This window comes from Seriola lalandi, unplaced genomic scaffold, assembly GCF_002814215.2.
Source record: "Seriola lalandi dorsalis isolate HSWRI2012SDOR001 ecotype SW California unplaced genomic scaffold, Sedor1 jcf7180002054425, whole genome shotgun sequence".
NCBI classification, from domain to species: Eukaryota; Metazoa; Chordata; class Actinopteri; order Carangiformes; family Carangidae; genus Seriola; species Seriola lalandi.
In genome coordinates this window covers 3,726,724-3,749,692 of record NW_019524978.1, presented here as the reverse complement: position 1 = coordinate 3,749,692, position 22,969 = coordinate 3,726,724, and the positions used below count along the sequence as shown (strand labels likewise).

At 39.2% G+C, this 22,969-nt stretch overlaps 1 protein-coding gene across 1 annotated transcript in view; it reads right to left on the bottom strand.

Moving 5' to 3' along the window:
- Positions 1-22,969, bottom strand: part of ulk4 (unc-51 like kinase 4) — an 81,280-nt gene that overhangs the window by 41,539 nt on the left and 16,772 nt on the right. Inside the window, exons 19-22 of the mRNA XM_023410419.2 lie at positions 19,360-19,443; positions 7,632-7,793; positions 6,786-6,971; positions 4,928-5,055 (exon numbers count right to left, since the gene is read on the bottom strand). Coding sequence (XP_023266187.1) covers positions 4,928-5,055; positions 6,786-6,971; positions 7,632-7,793; positions 19,360-19,443 — 560 coding nt within the window. The remainder of the gene's footprint in view (positions 1-4,927; positions 5,056-6,785; positions 6,972-7,631; positions 7,794-19,359; positions 19,444-22,969) is intronic.

Genomic DNA, 22,969 nt, shown 5'->3' with positions numbered 1-22,969 from the left:
TATATATATTGTACTGTTAACTAGATTGAGCTGGTACAGTTTTGCTTAAAAGTTTTTAACATGTCGAGATTGTGCATTGCTAATTACACCATACTAGCTCTTTTGTAAACTGTAGGCTAATAACACAAAATACAGCTAAGGATGGAGTGGAGCATCAGTTTTGCAGGTATCTGGTCATAAACAGTGAGAACTTTGACCTGTTTATGGTGCTAGACCCAAATGCAAGGAAAGTTATTCCAATTCATCCTTAGGAAGACATGTCTACCATATTTCATGGCCATCCTTGGTTCAAGATATAATCCTCAACAGTGTGAATGTCTGCATTTCTAATTACCTCACCAGCCACAAATAAAAAAATGTATAATACAAAATGCTTGTTAGTTTACCTTTACTGTACATGTATGTCCGTCTGAGTAGTTGTTGACCAGTCTGTCTCTCTACCCAGCTCTATGCCTGATTCCTGGCTGTCTGCCTATTTGTCTCCCTGTTAGACTTCTGCCTGTGTGTTCCTCTCTTGCAGTCATTTTTCCAAATTGCTAACTAGTGACAAACTTGCCACCTCTGTCAGTCACTGTGGGAGACTCACAAAGTACTCACACATAACTGACCTACAAGTGGCCTGCTCTGTGTGTGTGTGTGTGTGTGTGTGTGTGTGTGTGTGTGTGTGTGTGTGTGTGTGTGTGTGTGTGTGACTGTGTCTGTTGAAAGCCATCTCACTCCACTCCCAATGGCAATCTTGACACTTCCTCAGCGAGGCCTGCACAAGTTTATCTCATATAGACAAAAACAAATACACGAACACACACACACGCACACATTTTCACACCACTGAGGAGCTAATTAAATACAACACGTCTGGGTAAAAGCAGGACTGAGGGAAAGACGTGCGTGTCTGTGCGTGTGGTTGAATCATCCAGAGTGCTCGGTGGGAGAGAGACAGGCAGGTCAACTCTGACAGCTCTAACACAGTGAAGAGGGAGAGCGAGTGAGAGGAGAGAGATAGTGTATGTGTGTGAGAATGAAAAACAGGCAGACAGAGGAAAATAGTTAAACAGGAAGTGAAAAATAGAAACAATTCATTAATTAATTTTTAGGGTCATGTGTAAAAGTAATTTGTTTTAAGGCTGTCTCTCAGGGAGAATAGTCCAATAAAAAAGATCCTAACTGAGGTAATCTCATTGTTAAATCTCCACTTCCTGCCACATACCACTTCTGTATCCCAGTTCAGGAGGATATACTACAATTTGCAGTGTATTATTCTTTATGGTATAGTATTTAAGTAGGTAGTGTACCAGGAAGTAATGTAATGTTACATTTTGTTCTACTACTACTACTATCAGGAGAGTTTCAGAGTCTCTCTTCTGATCATCTGATGGGGTTTTGGAGACTGTCCACAGTGTCGCAGCGTCCAGCTCGCTGCCCCTGCCTCCAGCTCACTCTCTTTGGCTGATAGACCCTCCAGGCAGATTGGTGCAGTGCCAGTGTATGTTGAGGCCAGCCAAGGGAGTAAGTGAGGCCGCAGAATACGGGACATCAGGGACATCATGGAGGTGGGTGATCAGGAGGCTGAATCCAATACTAGAAGTGGATTACCAGGAGAAGGAGCAGTCTACCCTTCCATCGCCACCAGACCATGTGGAATTTTGAATAGGGATTGATTGTGACTGCCGACAGAGACCTGAATCGACGTTAAGGTGAGTGCATGGAAGGAACGTCTGCCTGCATACATTGGGAAAATTATGGTGGACATATGCTTTGTCTGGGCAGCAGCTATGGAGACAAAGCTGTCAAGAAGCTTATCCTTTGACTCCAGGTGGTGAATATCATCCCCTCACTGTGAGTAAGCAAGTTTGCAGTGCACACACAGCCATAATAATAGCTTGTTTTCAGTCCAAGTGTAACTCATGAAGCAACACGATTGATAAAACAGGAAACTCAAAACAGCAAGATAAAAGTAATCTAATGATCGGTAGAAGAATAGTGTTAAAAAGATTAAAAGCTGATAAGATCATTGGCGAGGCCAAACAAAACACTAATAAGAGTTCTTAATATAGATTGAATTAAAATATAACAAATTTAAAATAAAAACTTGCAGAAACCAAATCCTGCAAGGATTGCATGGTGGGTACAAGGTTGTTGGTGACTGTTTCGTTGTGACATCCCAAAATTAGAGGTCTGGGTTATGTGCATTTCTCTGTGGATTGAGTGCTTTGATACTTTCACAGTAGTTATTCAGTACCTAGACCTGCTTTATTATCAAACTAGAATCAACACCTCATGGTTCATCCTTGAGTCCAAGTGCCAAATTTAAATTCCCTCAGGGTTGTGTTTTGTGAGGTCACAGTGTCCAGCATTTTGACCTTTGACCACCAAAACCTAATCAGTCCGTGCTTGAGTTCTAATGAATGTTTGTGCCAAATTTGAAGAAATTCCCTCAAGGCACTACTGAGATATCGTGTTCACAAGAATGGGATATACAGACAATCTGAAAACATAATGCCTCCAGCTCTGGCTGTCACTGGCAAATGTTACTTATGGAATTGGGACCGGTTTATATAATTATTTGTGTGTAAAGTTGTGTAAAACATTACATTTAATGACAGTTTTGTGGTTAAGTCCAAGGTAATAAAGTGGTGTATTCAGATATTCCGTTTATTTACAGTGTGGCTGATATTGTTTTCACCTCGTGAGCCTCTGTGTGTGGTGGCAGCTTTGGCAGGTGTTTATACGTCTTCCTGTCTGAGGACAGATTTTGTCACCAAGATAGTGTCACAATGATGGGCATCGCGGCTGGTGTGATCCCATCACAAGACAGGCTTTAGTTGGGGTGTAAAAACAATTGTAAAGAAAATTTATGGTTATGCAAATAAACCACTCCAACTTATCCTACCTTACTATTTTATGGAAAAGTTGATCTGGCAGTTAATGTGTGTAAAATGTGAGACAGCCATAGCAGAGAAAGATGAGTCTGAAAATTAGAAGCATTTTAGAGAATAGAGAATTTAATAGAGAATTTGAGAAAATAGAGAGGAAGAGAAGAGACAAGGGGAGAGACATTTATAAGGATCCATGTGTCAGTAATCTAGGGCATCTTTTTCAAACTGAAATACCAACTGGTCATAAATTACCAGGGGAACTGGGTGTATATATCATGCATATGCATCTGATTATATCAGCAATGCACATTCACAGCTGTACTGCGAGTTAGTGTGGGGTGAAACACAGGACAACCAGCTCTAATGAACCATTTGAAGTTCAGTAAAGTTACAGCATGCGGCAGCACAAACTGAATGTCCAGGGTACATACATTCATATTATCATTCCCACAGCTGCTGTGCTAGTTAACGCAAAGGTTACATAGAGTACAACCACCTGCCAACAACCCCAGGCAGAATTTTTATGAAAGAAGTCTCCCTTCTAAAAGCTGTCTGCTTTAAATAAAAGATAACTGTGTTGAATGGGATTTATTTGCTTCAAGATAAATCACTCCACGCATGGCCTGTATGGCAAAATTTGTTGGTTTAATAATCTAATAAATCTTTACCTCAGTTTGTTGTTTAACGTGTCCAAACAAAGTTGGTTAAATATAAAACTCATGCCATTTCTCTCCACCTACATTAAGTTGCTTTCCTAAAATGCTTGTTGTTGTTGTTCTTCCATTTAAGAATTATGGAGGCCACTGTGCTGTTGGGAACCTTCAATTCAGCAGAAGTTTTTGTAGCCTTCCCAAGATCTGTACCTCAATACAATCATGTCCAATCAGCTGAATTTACCACAGCTGGACTCCAATCAAGGTGTAGAAACAACTCAAATATGATAAAGAGAAATGGGAGGAGCCTGAGATAAATTTCAAGTGTCATAGCGAAAGGTCTGAATACTTATGTTATACTTATTTCAGTTTTTTCCTTTTTAATAAATTTACAAAAAATTCTACAATTCTGTTGCTTTTTCATTATGGGGAATTGAGTGTGGATTGATGAGTGAAAAAAATATTTGTTTGAATTTTAGCATAAGGCATAACAAAATGTGCCCAAAATGTAAGGGGTCTGAATACTTCACAAATGCACTGTACATCAATTTAATTATGTAGATTAGTTGTTGTGGCAGCTAGAAACAAATGCCAATTCTTTTTTAAAATTAACAATTTCACAAAACCAAAAACTTGACACATAATTTTGGATTTGGCCCACCATGCTATACACTGAAGAGGGAATTTAATTTTAGCAACAGCATCGCTGAATAAGAGAACACACAGTGAAAGCTACAGCTAAATAATTAAAGGGGAATCCCACCCTGATATGGAATTCACAAATGCTATTTGTTTGTTCTCTGACAGTTCAGCCTATGTGTGAGCAACTGCATTCTACAGAAACTAATTAGCCAGTGGTCTGACAGACTGAGTGAGGTTATGAGTAATCCTCACTGGTCCAAATCTCAGTATAGTCAGTAGGAGGGTGCACTGAACTATGTGGTAAGATAACAGTTTAACAGACACATCACCCTTATGTGTTATTACTGTGTTACAGTGTGGTTAAAAAGATTGGAAACTGTTTTATTAACAAAATGAAATAATATTTCAAACAAAATCCTCCATAGTAGGCAGGATAGATCAACCACTGATCTCTCATATCACATCTGGTTATTGTAAAAGCACGCAGTTGCAGACAAACCTTAATGTTTGCCATGTCACAATGCTTTAAGTTGGAGCTATTTATGAAGACCTGAGATTCAATCAATTTCAATGAACAAATACTTGACATTACTTTGAATACTTAACACAATATAAAATAAAAAAAGAAATTGTATATAGTAATCTGGCTGGATGGAAAACATTTTTCAAATATGTATTACAGACTTTCACTCGTCTTTATATGGGAGTGCATGCCTGTGTGTGCATCTGTGTGGGTGTGAGTGAGTGTGTGTTTACCTGTGCTGACAGCAGTAAAGCAGTGTGTGCGAGTTGTCCTGTATTAGTAGCAGCAGTAGTAGTAATGCTTTGGCTCTTGTTACTGTGGATGGACTCTCTAGACAGCGCAGCACCTTCAACACCAAATCCTACAAGACACAAACACAAATGAATAAAGTGAAAGTCTTCCTGAGACTGGTTATGCATGTTCCTGCTGGTGTACAGTCCAAAATACTATACTTTGCAATTCAAATAGAAGTCAGCTATGTGGATGTTTGGATATTTGGATAGGTTGTATTGGTATTTTGCAAATGTTTGTTTGTTGTTTTCATGTCTATTTCCGTGTTTTTATTTATGTACATTGCCTTGGTTCATTATGTCAGGGGCTAGAGAGGGCGTGAAGTGGGTTTGTTGGTTGGAGGAAAACAAAGGAAAAGGTGGGGGATAAAGAAACTGTTGTATTATACCTTTCCTTGTATCACTTAATGTTTTCACTCTGCATACTCTGAGTTTATCTTATTTTCAGATTTTACTGCACTGTATCCAAATAATATATGCACAGAAATAAGAAATGATTTAATGTTACATTTTCCCCAAGGTGAAGAAAAAAAAAAATCTGAAAATGCTTCAAACTATCAGACTAAAACTTAATCAGCTCAGACTCTATATTATCGCACACCTGCACACACACACACCCTCACACAAACTTGTGTGCCTACAGCTACTTCAGACACTCATTCACTCAGCATAAACTCAGCAGCAGTAACTGGTTGGAAAAAATTTTTGACTGGCCAACATTCATTACCATTATCATTATCACCAACACCATACACTGCTGACTGTGTATGTCCGTGCGTGAGTGTGTGAGAGTTAATGTGAGAGAGTGTGCATACATGAATGTTTATGGGGCGACGCACCAAGTTAATTAATTTCAAAGCCCAGTAGTGTGTGCCTAGCTGATAAGTCCCTCCCCACTACCCATAATGCTTTGCTGAAGTAGAAGGCTGCAGCGCTTTCATTCAGCCAATTAGCCCAGATACTGACACACACTACAAATTAGTGTATGTGCATTTGCGTTCACTCACACACACACACACACACACACACACACACACACACACACACACACACACACACACACACACACTAACAGACAGAGTTCTGTGTAAACAAACTCTTGGACTGTCTGTCTTTGTGCCAGGGGAGGGGGAAGGGGGGTTGGTAGGGGGGTGAATGCATATCAGTGTATAATTAGAGTAGAGTTGAAGAACTAAGTTTGTATTCTGGTGTTAAATTGGAAATGCTCAATGCAAATAAATTCAGTTCAGAGTCAATTACCAATGCTAGACTCCAAGTTAAAAACCTTCAAATCAATTTTAGCCCCTCTGCCTTACCAAGATTAGCACTTCACATACACACTACATGGGCTGTCTTATGAAAAATTAAATAAGTAATTCCTGACAAATTAGTTTGTGCACAGTTCAGCATTAGTTCATGAACTGTATGGAAGAGAGAGAGGCAGAGAGAGAGGGGACGAGACGGAGAGAGAGAAAGTATGACGTAACGGTTTCAGAGATTTTGAAGCCAGCCATGTTTGTTCCTGATGTGGTGGTGTTATCTAGGAGTGTTTTCATCCCTCACTCCTTGTGCAAAAACTTCCATATTAGTGATATTTCCCACATAAATATCTCTAAAAGTCAAACCCTGCTCGGCACTGATGTTACCAACAAATCTGCACAATTTTCTTTAGCAATATCAGTAACATATAACTTTAAAGCAATACGGTTGTTTGTATCTGGGTTTCTTGGCTGATATGTAAACTGTGTGTGTGGGTTTCCATGTGGCAATTTTGCAGGTGTGCAAAACAGCATACACATACCCTTGTCTGTGTGACACGGTGTGTTTGGATGCGTGAGGTGACTAAGGCAGTGGCCATAGCTGTGAGCAGGTGCTGCTGGACCCTGGCCCCTGCTCCACCCACACCCTCCAAGACGGCCGCAGGGCCACATGTGTCAATCACTGACAAGAAGACTGCTGGGACCAACCGGGTTAGCCTAGAAAGAGACTGGACATACACAAATATACAGGTAATGTATGTCATTCAGGGATCATGTGTTCTCAGTCCGTGTAATGTCATATTGCACTTGACAATGCATATGTTAAGCTGTTAGTGCCTTACAAAAAGGGGCATGTTCCCAAAGATGCATAACATGGAGCAATGAATAACCTACAAATTAATTTGTAATCCGATCCATTGCAGCATTAACAGAAGTTAATGATTTGTCTCACAATGTGGGATTCAGGAAAACAAATTCTGCATGAGGGCTCATTTAATAAATGTACATGTAAGTCGTCAGATTTGCAACAAGTCATTTGTTGTCATTTATCATTCGAAGGTCATTCATTTTCATGAAATTTATAATGTTTCATCAGCAATCACAAAATACGTAAGTAGTTCATTAAGTTCAAGCAAACTTCGCCTGCTTTTACCTTGAGTTCCATTTACATTGAGTTTAATCATGTAACTCTTTTTTTTCAATTTATGAATACAGCTTCCATGTTCATGCCAACTACTTGATATATAATCACTATATTTTGGCTGTCTATGTGTGTGTATGTGTTTGTGGGACCTATAGAGATGGTAGTGTCTACATACGTATTTACACACAGTCGCACTTACTTGACTTGTGTGTGTAAATGTGTGTTTTAATGTGTGTGAACTTACAGAGATGGCAGTGACTCTGACAGCCTCCACAGTGGAGTGAGTGAACAGATACCACAGGGTGGAGCCTATGTCTGTTGTAACCAGGTGGTGGGAGGATCCAGAAACAGTGGTGGAGATGTTCTCTACGATTTTTGCGACCATGTGATGAACTATGGAATCATCCTGTAAGATGGACACACAAACACATTAGAATCATTTATTATTATTCACGATTGTTCAGTGACCACACTGATTATAACAAGTATATATTATTTACTGAAATTCTGAATTTAAATTGGCATTGACAAACCCAACTGACACTTCTCACACTGCCTATGTACTCTCATAATTTTTGCCTACAAATATTCAAACAATTTGAAAACGGATTATCTAGTTTTCCTGGACCAACTGATGAAAAATGTTATTAGAATCAATTTAAGAACCATCCTGAAAGAGGATGTGGGACCATGCCTTTGTCAAAAAACTTTGTATCCAATAACCCTCCTTGGCATAATCTTTAAATGGACAAGGACAGAGAATAACAGGTGGACACTGAGAAACTTGCATAGAGACACTGTAGACAGAAAGAACATACTGCTGTACTACAATATTTGCTGAAAATAACATTAGACCAGCCAAGTGGTGCATGTCTTCTATTTGCACTAATATATGTAAAGATAAGCTTTCATACTGCTTAGTTAATGTGCACATGCATCCTAATACCAGAACATATCAATATCACAGTGCTCTGTGTCCAAAAAAAAAAGAAGTTGTTCTTGTATATACTGTAATGGCATCATGTGCATCATATCCTCTTGTTCATTGTTAAGTTACATACTCAAAACTCAATTACAGAAAAGTGTCATACAGCAAAAGGCAGAACTGAACAAAGAACTAACACAATCACAAACTGGCAATTAGATTAGCTCTCAACATCACCGCTACACAAAAAAGGAGAGTGAGGTTTTGTGTGTGCATGCGTGTGCATGTGTGAGTATATATGAGTTAGTGTTTGTGTGTATGCTTATGTGTATACTGTATGTGCCCACACACCTTTGCCTGAGTAGAGAATAGTTGTTTGTGTTCAGACAATGGGGCCAGGCTAATGAAATCTCTGTGGCTGAGGAAATTAGTTTTTCCAGTAAAGTCATTGTGGAGAAAGACAGGAAGTGGAACAGAAGTGATTGCCTCTGTCAGGTTATTGTTGTGTTTCACTGTGTTACATCACTTAGACACTATTCTCCCTAGATATGAGATACAATGGAGCCTATTCATAAAACACAGTTAACTATATTTCCTGTTAAAGGTTCATAATAACAGCTAAAACATTAATTTCACTGTGGCAATTTATCATGGTAATTCTGAAAGGTGGTGCAGGTGACAGATAATGTCATTATTACACTACTTAATTGTTGCAAATTTCACACAAAACTGCACTGGCGCTCCAAACATTTGCGTATATATGGAACATACCACACTTAAGAGAGACCTAAATCCATTAATTAAAATGGTAGTCTTTTTAATATCAAACTAACTAAGGTTTTTAGTTTGTTCCTTCACAAACAACTTCGGCTGTAGTCAGCTTGAATTTATGGACGATGGACATGCACCAACATAAATGTCTCGATCCAGTCAGTAAGCATAATATATTTTTATCTTTCATGTTAACCCCCCTCCTCAAAAGCCCCAACACTCTTTCAGTATAATGCAGTATGTGGATGGACAGCAGATGTGGATTATGTGGATTAGGCTGCAGGAATGGTTTGAAAAGTTTCAATAGACCATAATTAGATACGCTTCTGCCATGAAAACTTGTCACCATAGGAATCTATTGTAATAGGCAATAATTCAAACTGGCCAGACTGTTGCTGCTATACGTCAGAGAGAACTGATTGTCAGTTGAGGTGTTAAACTATCTTTTTTATCATTTTCAGTTTCATGAAAAGATTTACTTCAATCCCATCTGCCTCAACATATGCACTATACCAGATCAGCAAAATAATGTCCTTACTGTCCTGCAGAAACCTCATGTCCAGAACAAAATTAATGTTTTGGAACTGACATTAGCAATGCATCAGTGGTCAGGCTGTGATCCACAGTTATTTAACATTTTACAAAAATTAGAGACACTATTCAACCACATGGGAACTCTAATCATAACTGATAGCTTAAATAACCTACCAATTAATCCAATATAAAGCATCACATTGTGTATTCAACACCAAGGGACTACGTAGCACGACAACATAATGAATCCTCTGGCACCCCTCTGGGAACCAGTAGAATGGTCTGTTCCAGCATTCCCCAGGCCGTGCGGGCCAGCTCACTAATGAGCCCACGGGGGAGCACCCACTGTCTGTGTGTTTAATAGACTGTAGCCCTGCCAGGGACTACACAGAGAAAGAGAGAGAGGGGGAGACTGAAAGAAAGTGAAAGAGAGAAAGATGGAATGAGATACCCTTACATGTGGTGAGAAACAAGCAGCACATGCAAGAAACTCCATCATTATGATGCAGAGAGAGAAATTCAGGAGACAGAGGAAAGAGTAAGTTATTCTCATTATAATTTCTCCCAGTGTGAGAAACAAGTTCATCCAAGAAACACACTCATTATATTATACTCAGTGTCCTACTTAAACCTCACATCTCCAGAAAGTCAACTTTAAAGAAATAAAAGTGAGATTTTTGCAATGGCTTTCCCAATACTTTGGCTACAAGGTCATCTAAGATTTTTTTCTAACACACAAGGCTTCGCCAAGTTTGAGTGTAAATGATGAGAAATCTGTAATTTTACATGACACCACTGAAATTATACAATCACAGTATTTTTTCTCACAATACCAGAAATTCTTTGGAGCTGAGAGTTGTATTCAACAAGACAGACCATTTTTAAACATGATTGAAATTTTATGTTGCATCATCCACACATCTATCTCCACTGTACATAAATATATATGTATTTCATTTTTATGCAGATGACACACAAATGTATCTACCCTTGAAACAAAATGGCACCCTACAGCCACTGTTGGACTGTCTTAAGGACATTAAAGATTGGATGGCCTTAAACTTTTTTAAGTTTTAATGAAAAAAAAACAGAGATTCTGTTATTCGGACCCAGTAGTGCCTGTGTTGGCCCCCACATAGACCTGAGCTCTGTAAGTCCCTATGTAAAATCCACTGTTAGAAATCTGGGTGTTATTATGGACAGTGATTTTAAATTGGACAAACACATCAATTCAGTTGTGAAATCTAGCTTTTTCCAACTGAGGCTTTTATCAAAGGTCAAGTCCTGCCTGTCTTTTAGTTATTTTGAAAGAGTCATCCATGCTTTTATTTCATCCCACCTTGACTGCTGTAATGCTCTTTACGTTGGTGTTAACCAGAACTCCCTCTCACGACTACAGTTGGTCCAAAATGCAGCAGCTCATCTTTTAACAGGAACAGGCAAGCAAGAGCACATTTCCCCCGTGCTGGCCTCCCTTCACTGGCTCCCTGTACGTTTTAGGATTGATTTTAAAATTTTAACTTTCGTTTATAAATCATTACATGAACTAGCTCCATTTTACCTGTCGGATCTTTTAGTGGCACATGTACCTCTACGCACTCTCAGGTCTGCTGACCAGTCGCTTTTAGTTGTGCCCAGATCCAGGCTAAAGCTCAGGGGAGACCAGGCTTTTTCAGTTGCAGCCCCCAAACTCTGGAACGAGCTGCCTCTACATGTCAGACTGTCCCCCTCACTGCCTGTTTTTAAATCAAGTCTTAAAACACATTTTTATTCTTTGGCCTTTGACTCAGTATGAGAGTTGTCATTTCTGTCTGTTTTCACCAGTTTGTGTTCTTGCTGTGTTGTTTTTATGTTATTGATTGTACAGCACTTTGGTCAACAGCTGTTGTTTTAAATGTGCTTTATAAATAAATTTGATTTGATTTGATATTGAGGTAATTGTTGAGCCAATAGTTAGTTTTCAATAGACTAAAGACCCCTTTACACTGTGCAATTTTAACTGTGTGAGAGTAAGTCAACAGTCTTGGGAGAAACGTCGTAAAATCTGCCGTCATCAGTTCAACAGTGGTCCCAGACTGTACTGTGCCTGCGGCAAGATTCAGACTGTCAGAAATCCAAGACCAAAAGTATGACTGCTGTCATGACCCACATCTACAAACTAAGCAATCAGAACATGACATGAAAAGACACAGAATAGTAGCCAGTGTGACATTTCGTCATGTCATAGCAGAGAAAGCACGGATGTAATTTATAGCATTAATAACAACTGTGTTCCATTTAAGTGAGCTAGTTTCAGGGTCAGGGTATTGGGCATGCAGGCTCACTGGCATGGCTTATCGACCCTTAATGGAACTAAGCCATCATTAACAAACTTTGTTTAACCTGTGCTTCCCCTGCTATGACAAGTCAAAATGTCTGCCACAGAAAGGTCCGTTAAGTCATTCACACTAAGCATTAAGTACAGCTGAGGCTGATGGAAAGCAAGTAGTTGGCAATATTTGCTTACAAACATAAGTATAGAGTATGAAGTTAGGGGATTCATCCTCTTGGGACCTTGAATATTGTGTACCAGATTTCATGGCAATCCGTCAATTTGCTGTCAAGACATTTCAACCAAGAATGCCAACTTCATGTTTGCACAGCAGGAAAAATCAAGAGATCAGCAACATTATATATGGTATGGTAGGCCATAACACATCATGTTCCATCTTGCCTGAATCATTGTACAGCTAACTGGAGTGACTGCACTGGACCATATCTCCTAGATTAAATAAATAAGATTCAGAAGGTTTGAACTACAGTGGAAACCGCTTGTAGTGATCACAGTTACATCATGATCAAATAATTGGCTTAGTAAGTAATCAAGTAGTCTTCTACAGTGTTCATTTTGGGATATCATACATGACAACATATAGGAAAAATATAAACTGTTGTAGCCTACTGCTGCAAGCTGTTCTTCCAACATGAGTTCATAAGTTGTGTATGTGTGTGTTTGTTTGTGCGTACATGTGCTCTCTGTGCACACTCGCCACCATGTGATATCTTCACCAGCGTGGTAATTATCGTCCCTGCTCTCTCACAGCAGCAGGTATGTTATGGGAGTGTAATGCTTTCACCCTGACCATTCAGGATAGGCTTGGAGCAGGAGAGGGCCACAGTGCTGGGTTTTTTTTTTTTATTTTAACTTAAATAGCAAATTGCTTTATATTCATGTAATAAATATACATTTCAATTAGATGGTAATCCAATAATCAGATATGATCACTATAAGCCATTTTCACAGTCCTTAAAGAATATTTTTAATGGTAAATATGAATATATGTGTGACAATACAGAAACAGTAACTGTAGAGATATTTTCAAAGATTAGAAATGGTTCTCGGACTCAACTGCTTCTCCTATTCTGCATCTCCTCCTGGATGATTTTTATTTTATAGTCGGGGACCTTACATTTGGTAAATTTAGAAAATGAAGTTCAGCCTTCAAGAGATGTCATTGGCAGATCTAATTCAATGACATGCCCACACACATCCTCACTTCAAACATCCAGCCATGATTTCTGAGTAGGTACTCAGAATAATTTATAGTAATTTCAGATAGATATAATACTCTGGCAAAACATGCATTCTTCAATTTCATATTTCCTGGGTTTGAATTTGGCAACTGCTAAAGAAAGATGTAGCTCCCTTTATTTTATCTTACTGATGTATCCAGTTTAAACAGGATTTCCACCTTTTTCGTCAGGTTGCAACAGGACTAACTGGCTTACTGGCAACTGTGTTAAATTAAAAATCTCCCTTACTCTACAGCTCAGGGCTGACAGACAAGACTTACACAACTTTGAACCCCTGGCTAAAAAAAGTTGGAAAAACCTTGTTTTTTTCAGATGAAAGAGTTAAAGGCTAGACAGATATGGAACAATAAAATCCTGTCTTCAAGTGTTGATCAGTAGATTAGTTTTATATCCCAACATGTTTGCACCTGGCCTCTGAGTTTCAAGTAGAAAGAGATATACATCACAAAAACTACATCACATCACCTGATGCAGGATTTGTCTGTATGCCTGTGTATGCACGAGTGTGTGTGTTCACATGTCTGATGTGGTTTTCCTCTGTAATTAAAGTCCTTTAGAAGCCAGTGCACCTGGTTTTGAATGAGCCCTTATGGCAGAAACAGACACCATCTATCAACCTCTCACAGCACATCTAACACCACTAATAATCACACTCAAAGAGAGAGACAGACTGTCTGATTAACAGGCCAGCAGAGAGACAGTGAGGCATGAAGAAAGAGGGAGAGACGTGGACAAAACAGCATAAAATAGCAACAAGTAGAAGTGCAAATAGACACAGTGGAAAGAAGACAGACCAGCAGAAAGACAGACAAGTCCATGCAAACTAACAGGCAAACTAGCATACTAGTAGACACACAGTGTTAGTCATCATCCTTTCCTCCTTTTTCTGTATGCATGACAGTGGCAGTTTTCTTTTTTCTTTTTTTTTTTTTAAATGTGCTAATTAATACAACATGGTAACAGTACATTATTATATTACACAATGGCTTGCTCTTAGACTATGCATGTGTGTGCGTGTGAGTGCATGCACATGGAGTGGTCATATCCTATGTTAGAGACACAAGGGTAGGACCCATGACTGTCTTAGAGAGTCCCCCTCTGTTCTCCTTTCCTTTGTGGAAGATAGTGATAAATCATTAATAGGCTCACCACTGCTTTGTGTGTGCATGTGTATGTATGTGTGTTCATGTACGGGGATTTCTGCCTTCTGCCCCTTGGCTTCTATCACTGTAATACTGTTCACACCCCATTTCTGCTGCACACGCACACGCGCGCACACTCATACACACACACGCACGTACCCACTCACGCACACAGATTTTTCTTCATAGGCAGCAGAAGCATCATCTTGTTCATGCTCATAAATAATTTCCTGCAGCTCAAGTCTGGCCTGGAAACCTGTCTTTCACTCCATGCCATCCACTCCCCCTCTCCAAGTACAACTCTCTCTCTTTCTCTCTCTGACTCCCTGCCATCTCCTCCCCCTTTCCCACTACACTGATCCTTCTGTCTCTTCCTCTCTGTCACTACCTCCACCACCATGCTCTCTTTGGCTCTGTGCCTCCCCTCCCTCCAGTCCACCCTTCTTCTTGTACGACGATCTCTATCCATTTCTCCAGTGTTTTACTTGTAAATCAGGAAAACTCTCAACAGCAGCGGAGGGGGCTGGGGTGATCCGGTGGGTCAGAAAACGCATCAAAACCACACTGCCTGGAGCGCATTAGACAGGGTCTTGGCACTGCATCTCAATGCTGTCATGCGATAAAGAGTGTGTGGCACTGGATTTACATTTAGGCCATTGACAGTCAATCTCCTTGTCCAGACAACACCACACTTAAAATGCATCACTAAGTATTTGATGCACCACTGATGCAATAAAACAATATTAATCAGAATGCAATTGGTAACACATCAAATCAGAAAATATTATATTGGCAATATTATAAAAGGCTTTGGTGATAAGCCAAGCATAGTTTAAAATGCCAAAGTTCTCAGAAACTTCAGAACTGCACAGGCTTACCACAGCCTTACAAGACCACAGCAAACTGCTACCATCTTAACATCCCTAACACTGTGTAGGAGTTAACAAATATTTAGCCTTCAATTCAAGGTCAAGTGAAACCCAATAGAGACAATAAATCTTTCTGAATCTGAAATGGCCCCATCCCACACTTGACTGATCTTGTGAGGGCTAGTTAGCTCAAACATTTTATTTAAAGCTGCACTAATCAGTATTTTCATATCAACTCTGGTGCTGTTTTTGTGACAAACTGCACAAACAATTCCTACCTAATTCTGCAGCTCCCCTCAGCTATATATAGCATTTTAGCTCTTTTAGCTCATTGTTGTGGTTTTTAGGCAACTCCACTCTCTCCAACTTTTTTCCGGTAGTAGCAAGCAGGAAACAAGCAATTTTAACTTAAAGCTATTAAAAAAATTTGATCATATTTGTTTTTTTCTCTTTCTCCACCGAGCTCCAACTTTCTCTCTCCCTGGAAGCTTCTACTCTGTCAAAGTTAATCTCATGCCTGCTCTCCTTGCCCCCTTTTTGCCCATTCCTCTGTCTCCCTACAACCCCCTTTACTTATCACAAATTTCATGTTTCCCTCTCGCTCATTATCTAAATCTTCACTCCAGCAACATCATCTTCTAAAACATCTCTTTCAACTAGCCAACTCAAAGCAGGATAAATGCTCCTTACAAAGATAGGTTCTGCATTGTACACCAGAAGAAAACTGTTTTACATGCCTTCTCTCTGTGACCTCCCACAAGTAATAAAAAATAGTTTTTGAAAATAGGTTTGCAAATTAAAATGTGTGATGGTAGTATGTCTCTAAACAGTGAATAATGCTGTTTTCCTGTATGCATACAAGCTCTCACCTATTTTTGAGCCATAGTGGACTGACATAGCATCATTTTTCTAGGTCAATAAAGCACATTTATATTACATGGCTGCGTGACATGGCAGGGTGAATACAAGGAATTTTCAATCCAAACTAAGTTCTGATTTGTTCAAAAACTAAATTGCAGAAATACAATTTAAACTAAACAGACTGTGACGCATTTACATTTGAACAAACTTGTGAAACATTCTTTTAATGCTAAACTTTTTAAATATTATTAGAATTAAAACATGGCTAACATGGCTATTTAGCACTGCACTGTGCTGTAAAGTAGGTTTGTGCTGGTGCCTGTCATTCAGGCATTGTGCAAGAAAAATTTACTTAAATGATCAGTTAAGGACTGACATTGTTCATATTTCTGCTGTCTTTTTGACCAGATGTCCAACTCTGTATAACCAACGGCTGGATTATCCAAGTCAATCACACCCTGAGTCCTTCCTATGGACTCTTCCCATTGGCTCTGTCACCTATGCACCTCCATCAGATCAGTGAATATTTAATACAAAATAAAACTTTTATCCAATTATTACATCTGACACAGGATGCTCAGTTTATGATACAAAAAATCATTAAGCATTTCCTCTCACTATGTTGGAAGCTAAAAGTGACCCAAACCTTGTTAACATGAATAACTCACGTTTAGAAGAATCATCCCTGTTATTTCAAATTCTATATATGGAGGTAGACTATAACGTGCTAGATATAATGACGGCTATCGCACAAAGACTTGATCCTAAAATGGTTGTCTGGCTGACAAAGGCATTGCTTTTTTGAGGCAAATTAATATACAACAGTAACACAGTGATGATGACAATTACAACACTGCTGTTGATGACAGCAGCAGCTGTCTGCAATGCAAATTTCACCAAAGCTCTACTTTACGCTTTGCATGGATTTCCTTTGTCTATGAGAGAAAATCCAATGATAGCAGTGATTCCATTGCACTGTGATAAATAAAAATGGTAGAGATAAATGCTGGTGTAACTGCAGTTACCCTGCATTCCTGGAAGGGTGCACAGATATATGGCAGTTGTGCATGAGGAATGACATCATTATTTCTACTACAACTATGACTACGACTGTCTATGGAAGTATAGTAAGCTATGGTATATTGTGACCACCTTGTTAATGTCAGGAATGTAATGCCCATGAGACAAAGTTACACTATTAGGCAGCTCTGTAATAATAATACCAAATGTACTTGTGCATCCAGCCAGTCAGGGGGAGACAGGGTTGAGAGAGGGAGGTGAGAGGAGGGTGAGAAAGAAATGGAAAGAGGGAGGCAGGTTGGGTCTGAGGATGAGTGTCTGGTCCCTAAGGCTGTGTGCGTGTGTGTGTGTGTGTGTGTGTGTTTGTGTGTGTGTCTGTGTGTTTGTGTGTGTGTTTCCATCAGCGTACTCTCACAGCTCAATAATGATAAATAAGTCAACCTCCTCTCTCCTCCCCTCAACCCCTCTCCCTGCTCCTGTCACATGCACCCCTCCTCTGTTCATCTACCCCCCACTACACTCCCAGTGGTAATGAAGCAACAGTAGGTACTAGCTGACAACTGTGCAGACCAGAGTTTCATCTATATTCATTTTGCTATAGTGGGCCACCACAGTAAGACCCCTTCTACCTCTGAGAGACAAAACAACATCCATCCATCTCTTTCTCTCCCTCTACCTGTCCACTGTATCTATCAGTCTCACAACCCACCAAAATATTCCTCATTCAGCAGAAATGGCTGACCATGTAAGAACAGTACAAAGAAGAATACTATATATATTATGATGTGATATGGGAGGCACTTGGCTGTACATGATTTGATGAAAACAAGATCACAACACAGAATGATCAGTAACGATCAGTAAGAACCTCAGAGTAACAGCCAAAGGCTTAAAATAATCACTAGGACACCATGGAGGAAGCTGCTTCTCTCCAAAACAAACATCACATACATGCCTAAAATTTGCCAAAGAGCAGCTTGACACTCTACGATGTTACTGGGAAAGTGTTTTGTGGACTAATGAAACTAAGGATGAATTTTTTGGGAAGAACGTGCAGCACTATGTATGGTGTAAAATGTTACTGCATACGAACATGAAAACATTGTCCCAAAGGTTAGGTAGGGTCATAATTTGGGACTTTGCTGCCTGGACAGTTCACCATCATGGATAGGAAAATGAATTCCCAAGTTTATCAAGGTATCTTATAGGATAATGTCAGGATGGCTGTCCACCTGCTGAAGCTCAATGAAAGTTGGGTGATGGAGCAGGACAATTACCCTAAATATCAAAGTAACTTTAATAAAGACAGACTTCAAACAAATAAAATCCACCTGTTGGAGTGACCCAGTCAGAGCCCAGACCTTAACCCAGTAGAGATGATATGGAATGACCTGAGGAGAGTCACTCAAACAAGACATCCTAAGAATATTTTATATAAATGTTCATTTACATGATCACAGTCTGTTTTAATAAAAGTGCTTGTGACATTTTACATGTGGCTTTGACAACTGAACATTTAGCCCACTTTGTAAAAATACAGAGATATGGTATCATGTATCGCCATTCATCCTAAAAATATTAAGATATCGCCAAGCCCTAAAACAGAGGCCCAAACCAAAATAAGACCAGTTTCTCCCAGTTTCCAGTTTCAGTCTCTAAAAGTCAGTAGCATGATGCCAACATTGTTACATTACCTGTTTATTTCTTAACAAATTTTAAGACACAGCTTTACTTTCTGTGACGGACTAATATAAGAAGGGAAGTATAATTAAATAGAAAAAGAGCAGAAAAAAACAAAAAAGAAAGCCAGCAAAAAGGAAAGAGCTACGTGTATTCCTGCTTGTGCTTCTGCTCCAACTACTGTATGTGTGTGTCTGGAGGGTCCTAATTGCTGCTGAGGTCAGGCTGCTGAGCAGTAAAGGGTTGTGTTTGATGCAGGTAAGAGTGTGTGTGTGTGTGTGTGTGTTTGTGTGTGTGTGTGTGTGTGTGTGTGCGTGTGTGTGCATGCGTGCGCATGTGTGTGTGACTGCTCTGCATGCCCTTGACTTGCAGCTGGCAAACAACGCTTTAGGCTCCCACAGCTGCCTCATCATTACTGTTCACAGGGATCCCCTGCCACACACTTGCGCATACACACACACACACACACACACACACACACACACACACACACACACACACACACTCGAAGGCACACATAGTCAGAGAGACTTAGTCACAGCTACACAGGCACAGACACAAAAACAGACACACGCAGACATACACAGAGACACTCACCCCTTCCCGCAGGCTCCTCATTAAGCCAGTGTAGGCGGCAGCGGGAACGAACCACAGTCCCTCTGGGGAGCCTCTCTTCTCTTCCTGATAGAGAGGCATAGAAAAGACAGGGAGAAAGGGTGAGAGGAGAGAGGAGGGGGTATGGATGGGGGGGCGGGGGCAGTGGAGGAGTAGAGTAGGAGTGAGAGAAAGGCAGAGAGATAACGTGGAGGAGATGCAAGTAGAGAGAAGTGAGAAAAAGGGCAAGAAAGGGCCAAGTTGGGGAGGGGAGATGGGAGCGGAGATGGGAGCAAGAGGAGCCGTGACATCTTGATTACTTGGTTACCGTCTGTGTATGAACATGCTTTCATAACTATTTAAATTCAGCTGATTCTTTTTCTTCGAAATATTGATTTTACTTAGAAACACAGTTTGTGTAAGCATTATACATAATGTTTTCTTCAACTTTTCTTGTTGGTGAACTCAAACATCTCATTCTTATTTTTATGTAAGGTAGAATAAAAGACTTAAAAGACAAAACGTTCACCATACTCATGAAAGTTTTCATTTAACATTTAAAAATTCACAGCACTCCAAATAAATATTTTCATTATCAATGAATCTCTCAGCTACTTTATCAAATAGTCCATTAAGACATTATGAATGTGAAAATAGTGAAAAATGTCCATCACAGTTTACCAGAGACCAAGGTGATTTAGATTGCTTGTTTTGTCTAACTAACAACTAACACAAAACCAAAGATATTTAAATTCCAATTATATGAAACTGTGAAAATTAATATTGAATGAATGTGTACTTCTTTTCAAAACAAAATACACTATATATACTGCCATACCAGCACTGTCATTACATTCCACAAAATTCAGATTATTTCAACCAGAATTTTAAATTTTTTATGAAACATTGCTATGTTCCATTGCTACTGTGCAAGGCTCGAGGCTATATCTAACCTTGAGGATAAAGACAGCACTAGAGGCTATAGCTAATCGTTGTCATTGACTGGCGCTGCAGAAGAACAGAGGAGCAAAGCAGATGATTTTATGGGGGGACACTTTAAGGGCCATTCCAAATGAGTCCAATAAAACTGTTTCTCCTGACATTAAATGGGCAAAGTGGGTTCACCTATCAGAATGAGTTAAAATTCTGTTTAGGATTACCAGTTGTAATGAAGATATAGCTACCACTGATGCTGTTTGGACGACTTAAATATTGTGTATTATTGTATTGAGTGAATGGTTTCAACAACATGGGAATAGTAAGATTTCTGTTTATGTTTTTTGTGCTTGAAAAGGTTATAAGTTATATCAAATCTCGACAATATGTTGTCTTAACTGTATGTACTGATGTACAGTACAAAGCTTAGCCACTGCGAGTGAGCCACAGACCATACTGTGGTACATGCCAGCTTCACCATAGTGTAAATCTTTTGAGTTTTTTCTACAATTAAGCAAAATATGTAGATATTAGAGCTCTACCAGAGACACACTTTGGTAGCATATTAACCATAAAGTCCATGAAAATGTTTATAAACAAATAAGAGAATCTCCTCTATCTATTCTAAAACTAACATCCAGCATAGGGACTTTGCAACACAAGTAATGTGAGCTCTTCTGTTCAGTTCAGTTAAAACTCTGGCAGCAGCTTTCTGTATAAGTTATAATTGTATTACAGACTTTTTGGACCCTAGAGCAAAATACTAGAGTTGTTAAGCACTCTTGTTACACAAGTATGCAGTCATTTCTTCCAGGGAGAGAAAGGAGAGGCCTGAACTTTTGGATTTTCTTCAGGCAAAATAAAGCTGACTTTACCCTTGAAGTACAAATATATTTAATGGTTCAAAGCTGTTACCAATGCAATGAAGTAAATCCCTTTATTACTCCTCAATAAAACCCTCATTTACTTTATTACACCTGACACTTCATTCACTAAATAGTGGAATTACTCAGATCAAGAACAATTTGTCACCCTAAAACTTTAGTCACAGTGAAAACAAGAATTACCACCCTGTGGTTGTATGCCTCCACCAATCAACCAAGTTGCAGGAAATATGGTCACAATCTCCCCTTCCTGAGTTACAGTTTGGAATAATAGTCAAGGGTGTTTTTGTAAAACATTATGATGTCACAGTGAAGTTGACCTTTGACCATTTGGATATAAAATGTCACCATAATTGTGTCATAATTAGTGTATGAATTTGTGAGTAATGGCCAAAAACGTGTTTTGTGAGGTCACTGTTACCTTGACCTTTGACCACCAGAGTCTAATCAGTTCATTCTCGAGTCAAAGTGGACATTTGTGCCAAATGAGAAGAAATTCCCACAAGGTGTTACTGAGATATCACGATGGACGAACAACCCAAAGGACGGACAACCTGAAACATAAACATAATGCCTCTGGCCCTGGCTGTCACTGGCAGGGAGGCATAAAAACACTTCCCACACTGATTTTATGGGTGCCCTGAAGAAAAAAACATTTTTCAAAAATGTCCTGTAAAAAAGAAAAAATATATCTTTAATTTAGCAATATTTATTTTGGTACTAAAACTAACTGACACACTTAAGGTGCCAATGAACAACTGAACCATATCTCTCAAGGAGGGAAAGAATATTATTTGTTAGGAACACATTGGCATCAATGGAAAAACACTAGTTCTACCAGGGTCCAAAATGTCAATTTACTAAAAGCTTCTACAGGTCTACTGGACACTGATGAGATTTTCCGTGGCTTCAGGAGAGTAATAAGTGTAATCAGCCAGAGTGATTGATTTTAAAGGTTATCCATCACTCGCGAAAATAAATATCTTATACTTAATCGACTTGCCTGGTTAGATTGAGGTTAACCAGAAATAATTTGGGATCACCTCTTCTAATGAAGTCAAATTAGGTCTACGGTCTGCTCCAGTCTTACTCCTGGCTTTGCTGGGGGTCAATTCAGTTTAGTCAGCATGTAAATTTAAACACTACTACCAAATGAATGAGCTCAGTTTCATTCCTTTCATTCAAGGTTGGTCTTTTTCACTGATGTCTTTGGATCTTTTCTTGCATTTGGCATCATTCATTTTGACTCATTAACTCCAAAGAAAGCAGTCATTCCACATTAATTACTCACGAGCTGGGAAAAGAGAAACTTTCCTCTGAAAGATGATTTTCACTATCAACATTTTAAAAACCCATCTCTTGGTCCTGATGGCCTAGAAGAGTAAGGTGTATACTGTGCAAACACAATGTTATGGGTTGGTTTGAACATTATTTGCAGAGCAAACTAGAGTTGAGCAACTTTACAGTTTGCCAGCGTACCATTGTTTGAGGTTGATAGTTCTCACAGCATGTAATAATATGAACCAATCAATGAATTCAATTATTTTTTCTGATTATGTCATTCACAGGTCTAGTATGTAGTAGTAGGCCTCTGCAACATTGGGAGTACTTAATTTAATTGAAGACTCTGACACACTATATGATAGATTAGACTAAGCATGTTTGATTGAAATCAGAAATCTGAGACGCCTGGCCAGACCACTGATTTCTTTTAGTATGGTCATCTTAAGTGACGTACCAAACAGAAAAATGCCAAGTTCAGTACCCTAATTATGCTAATAATAAGACATCAA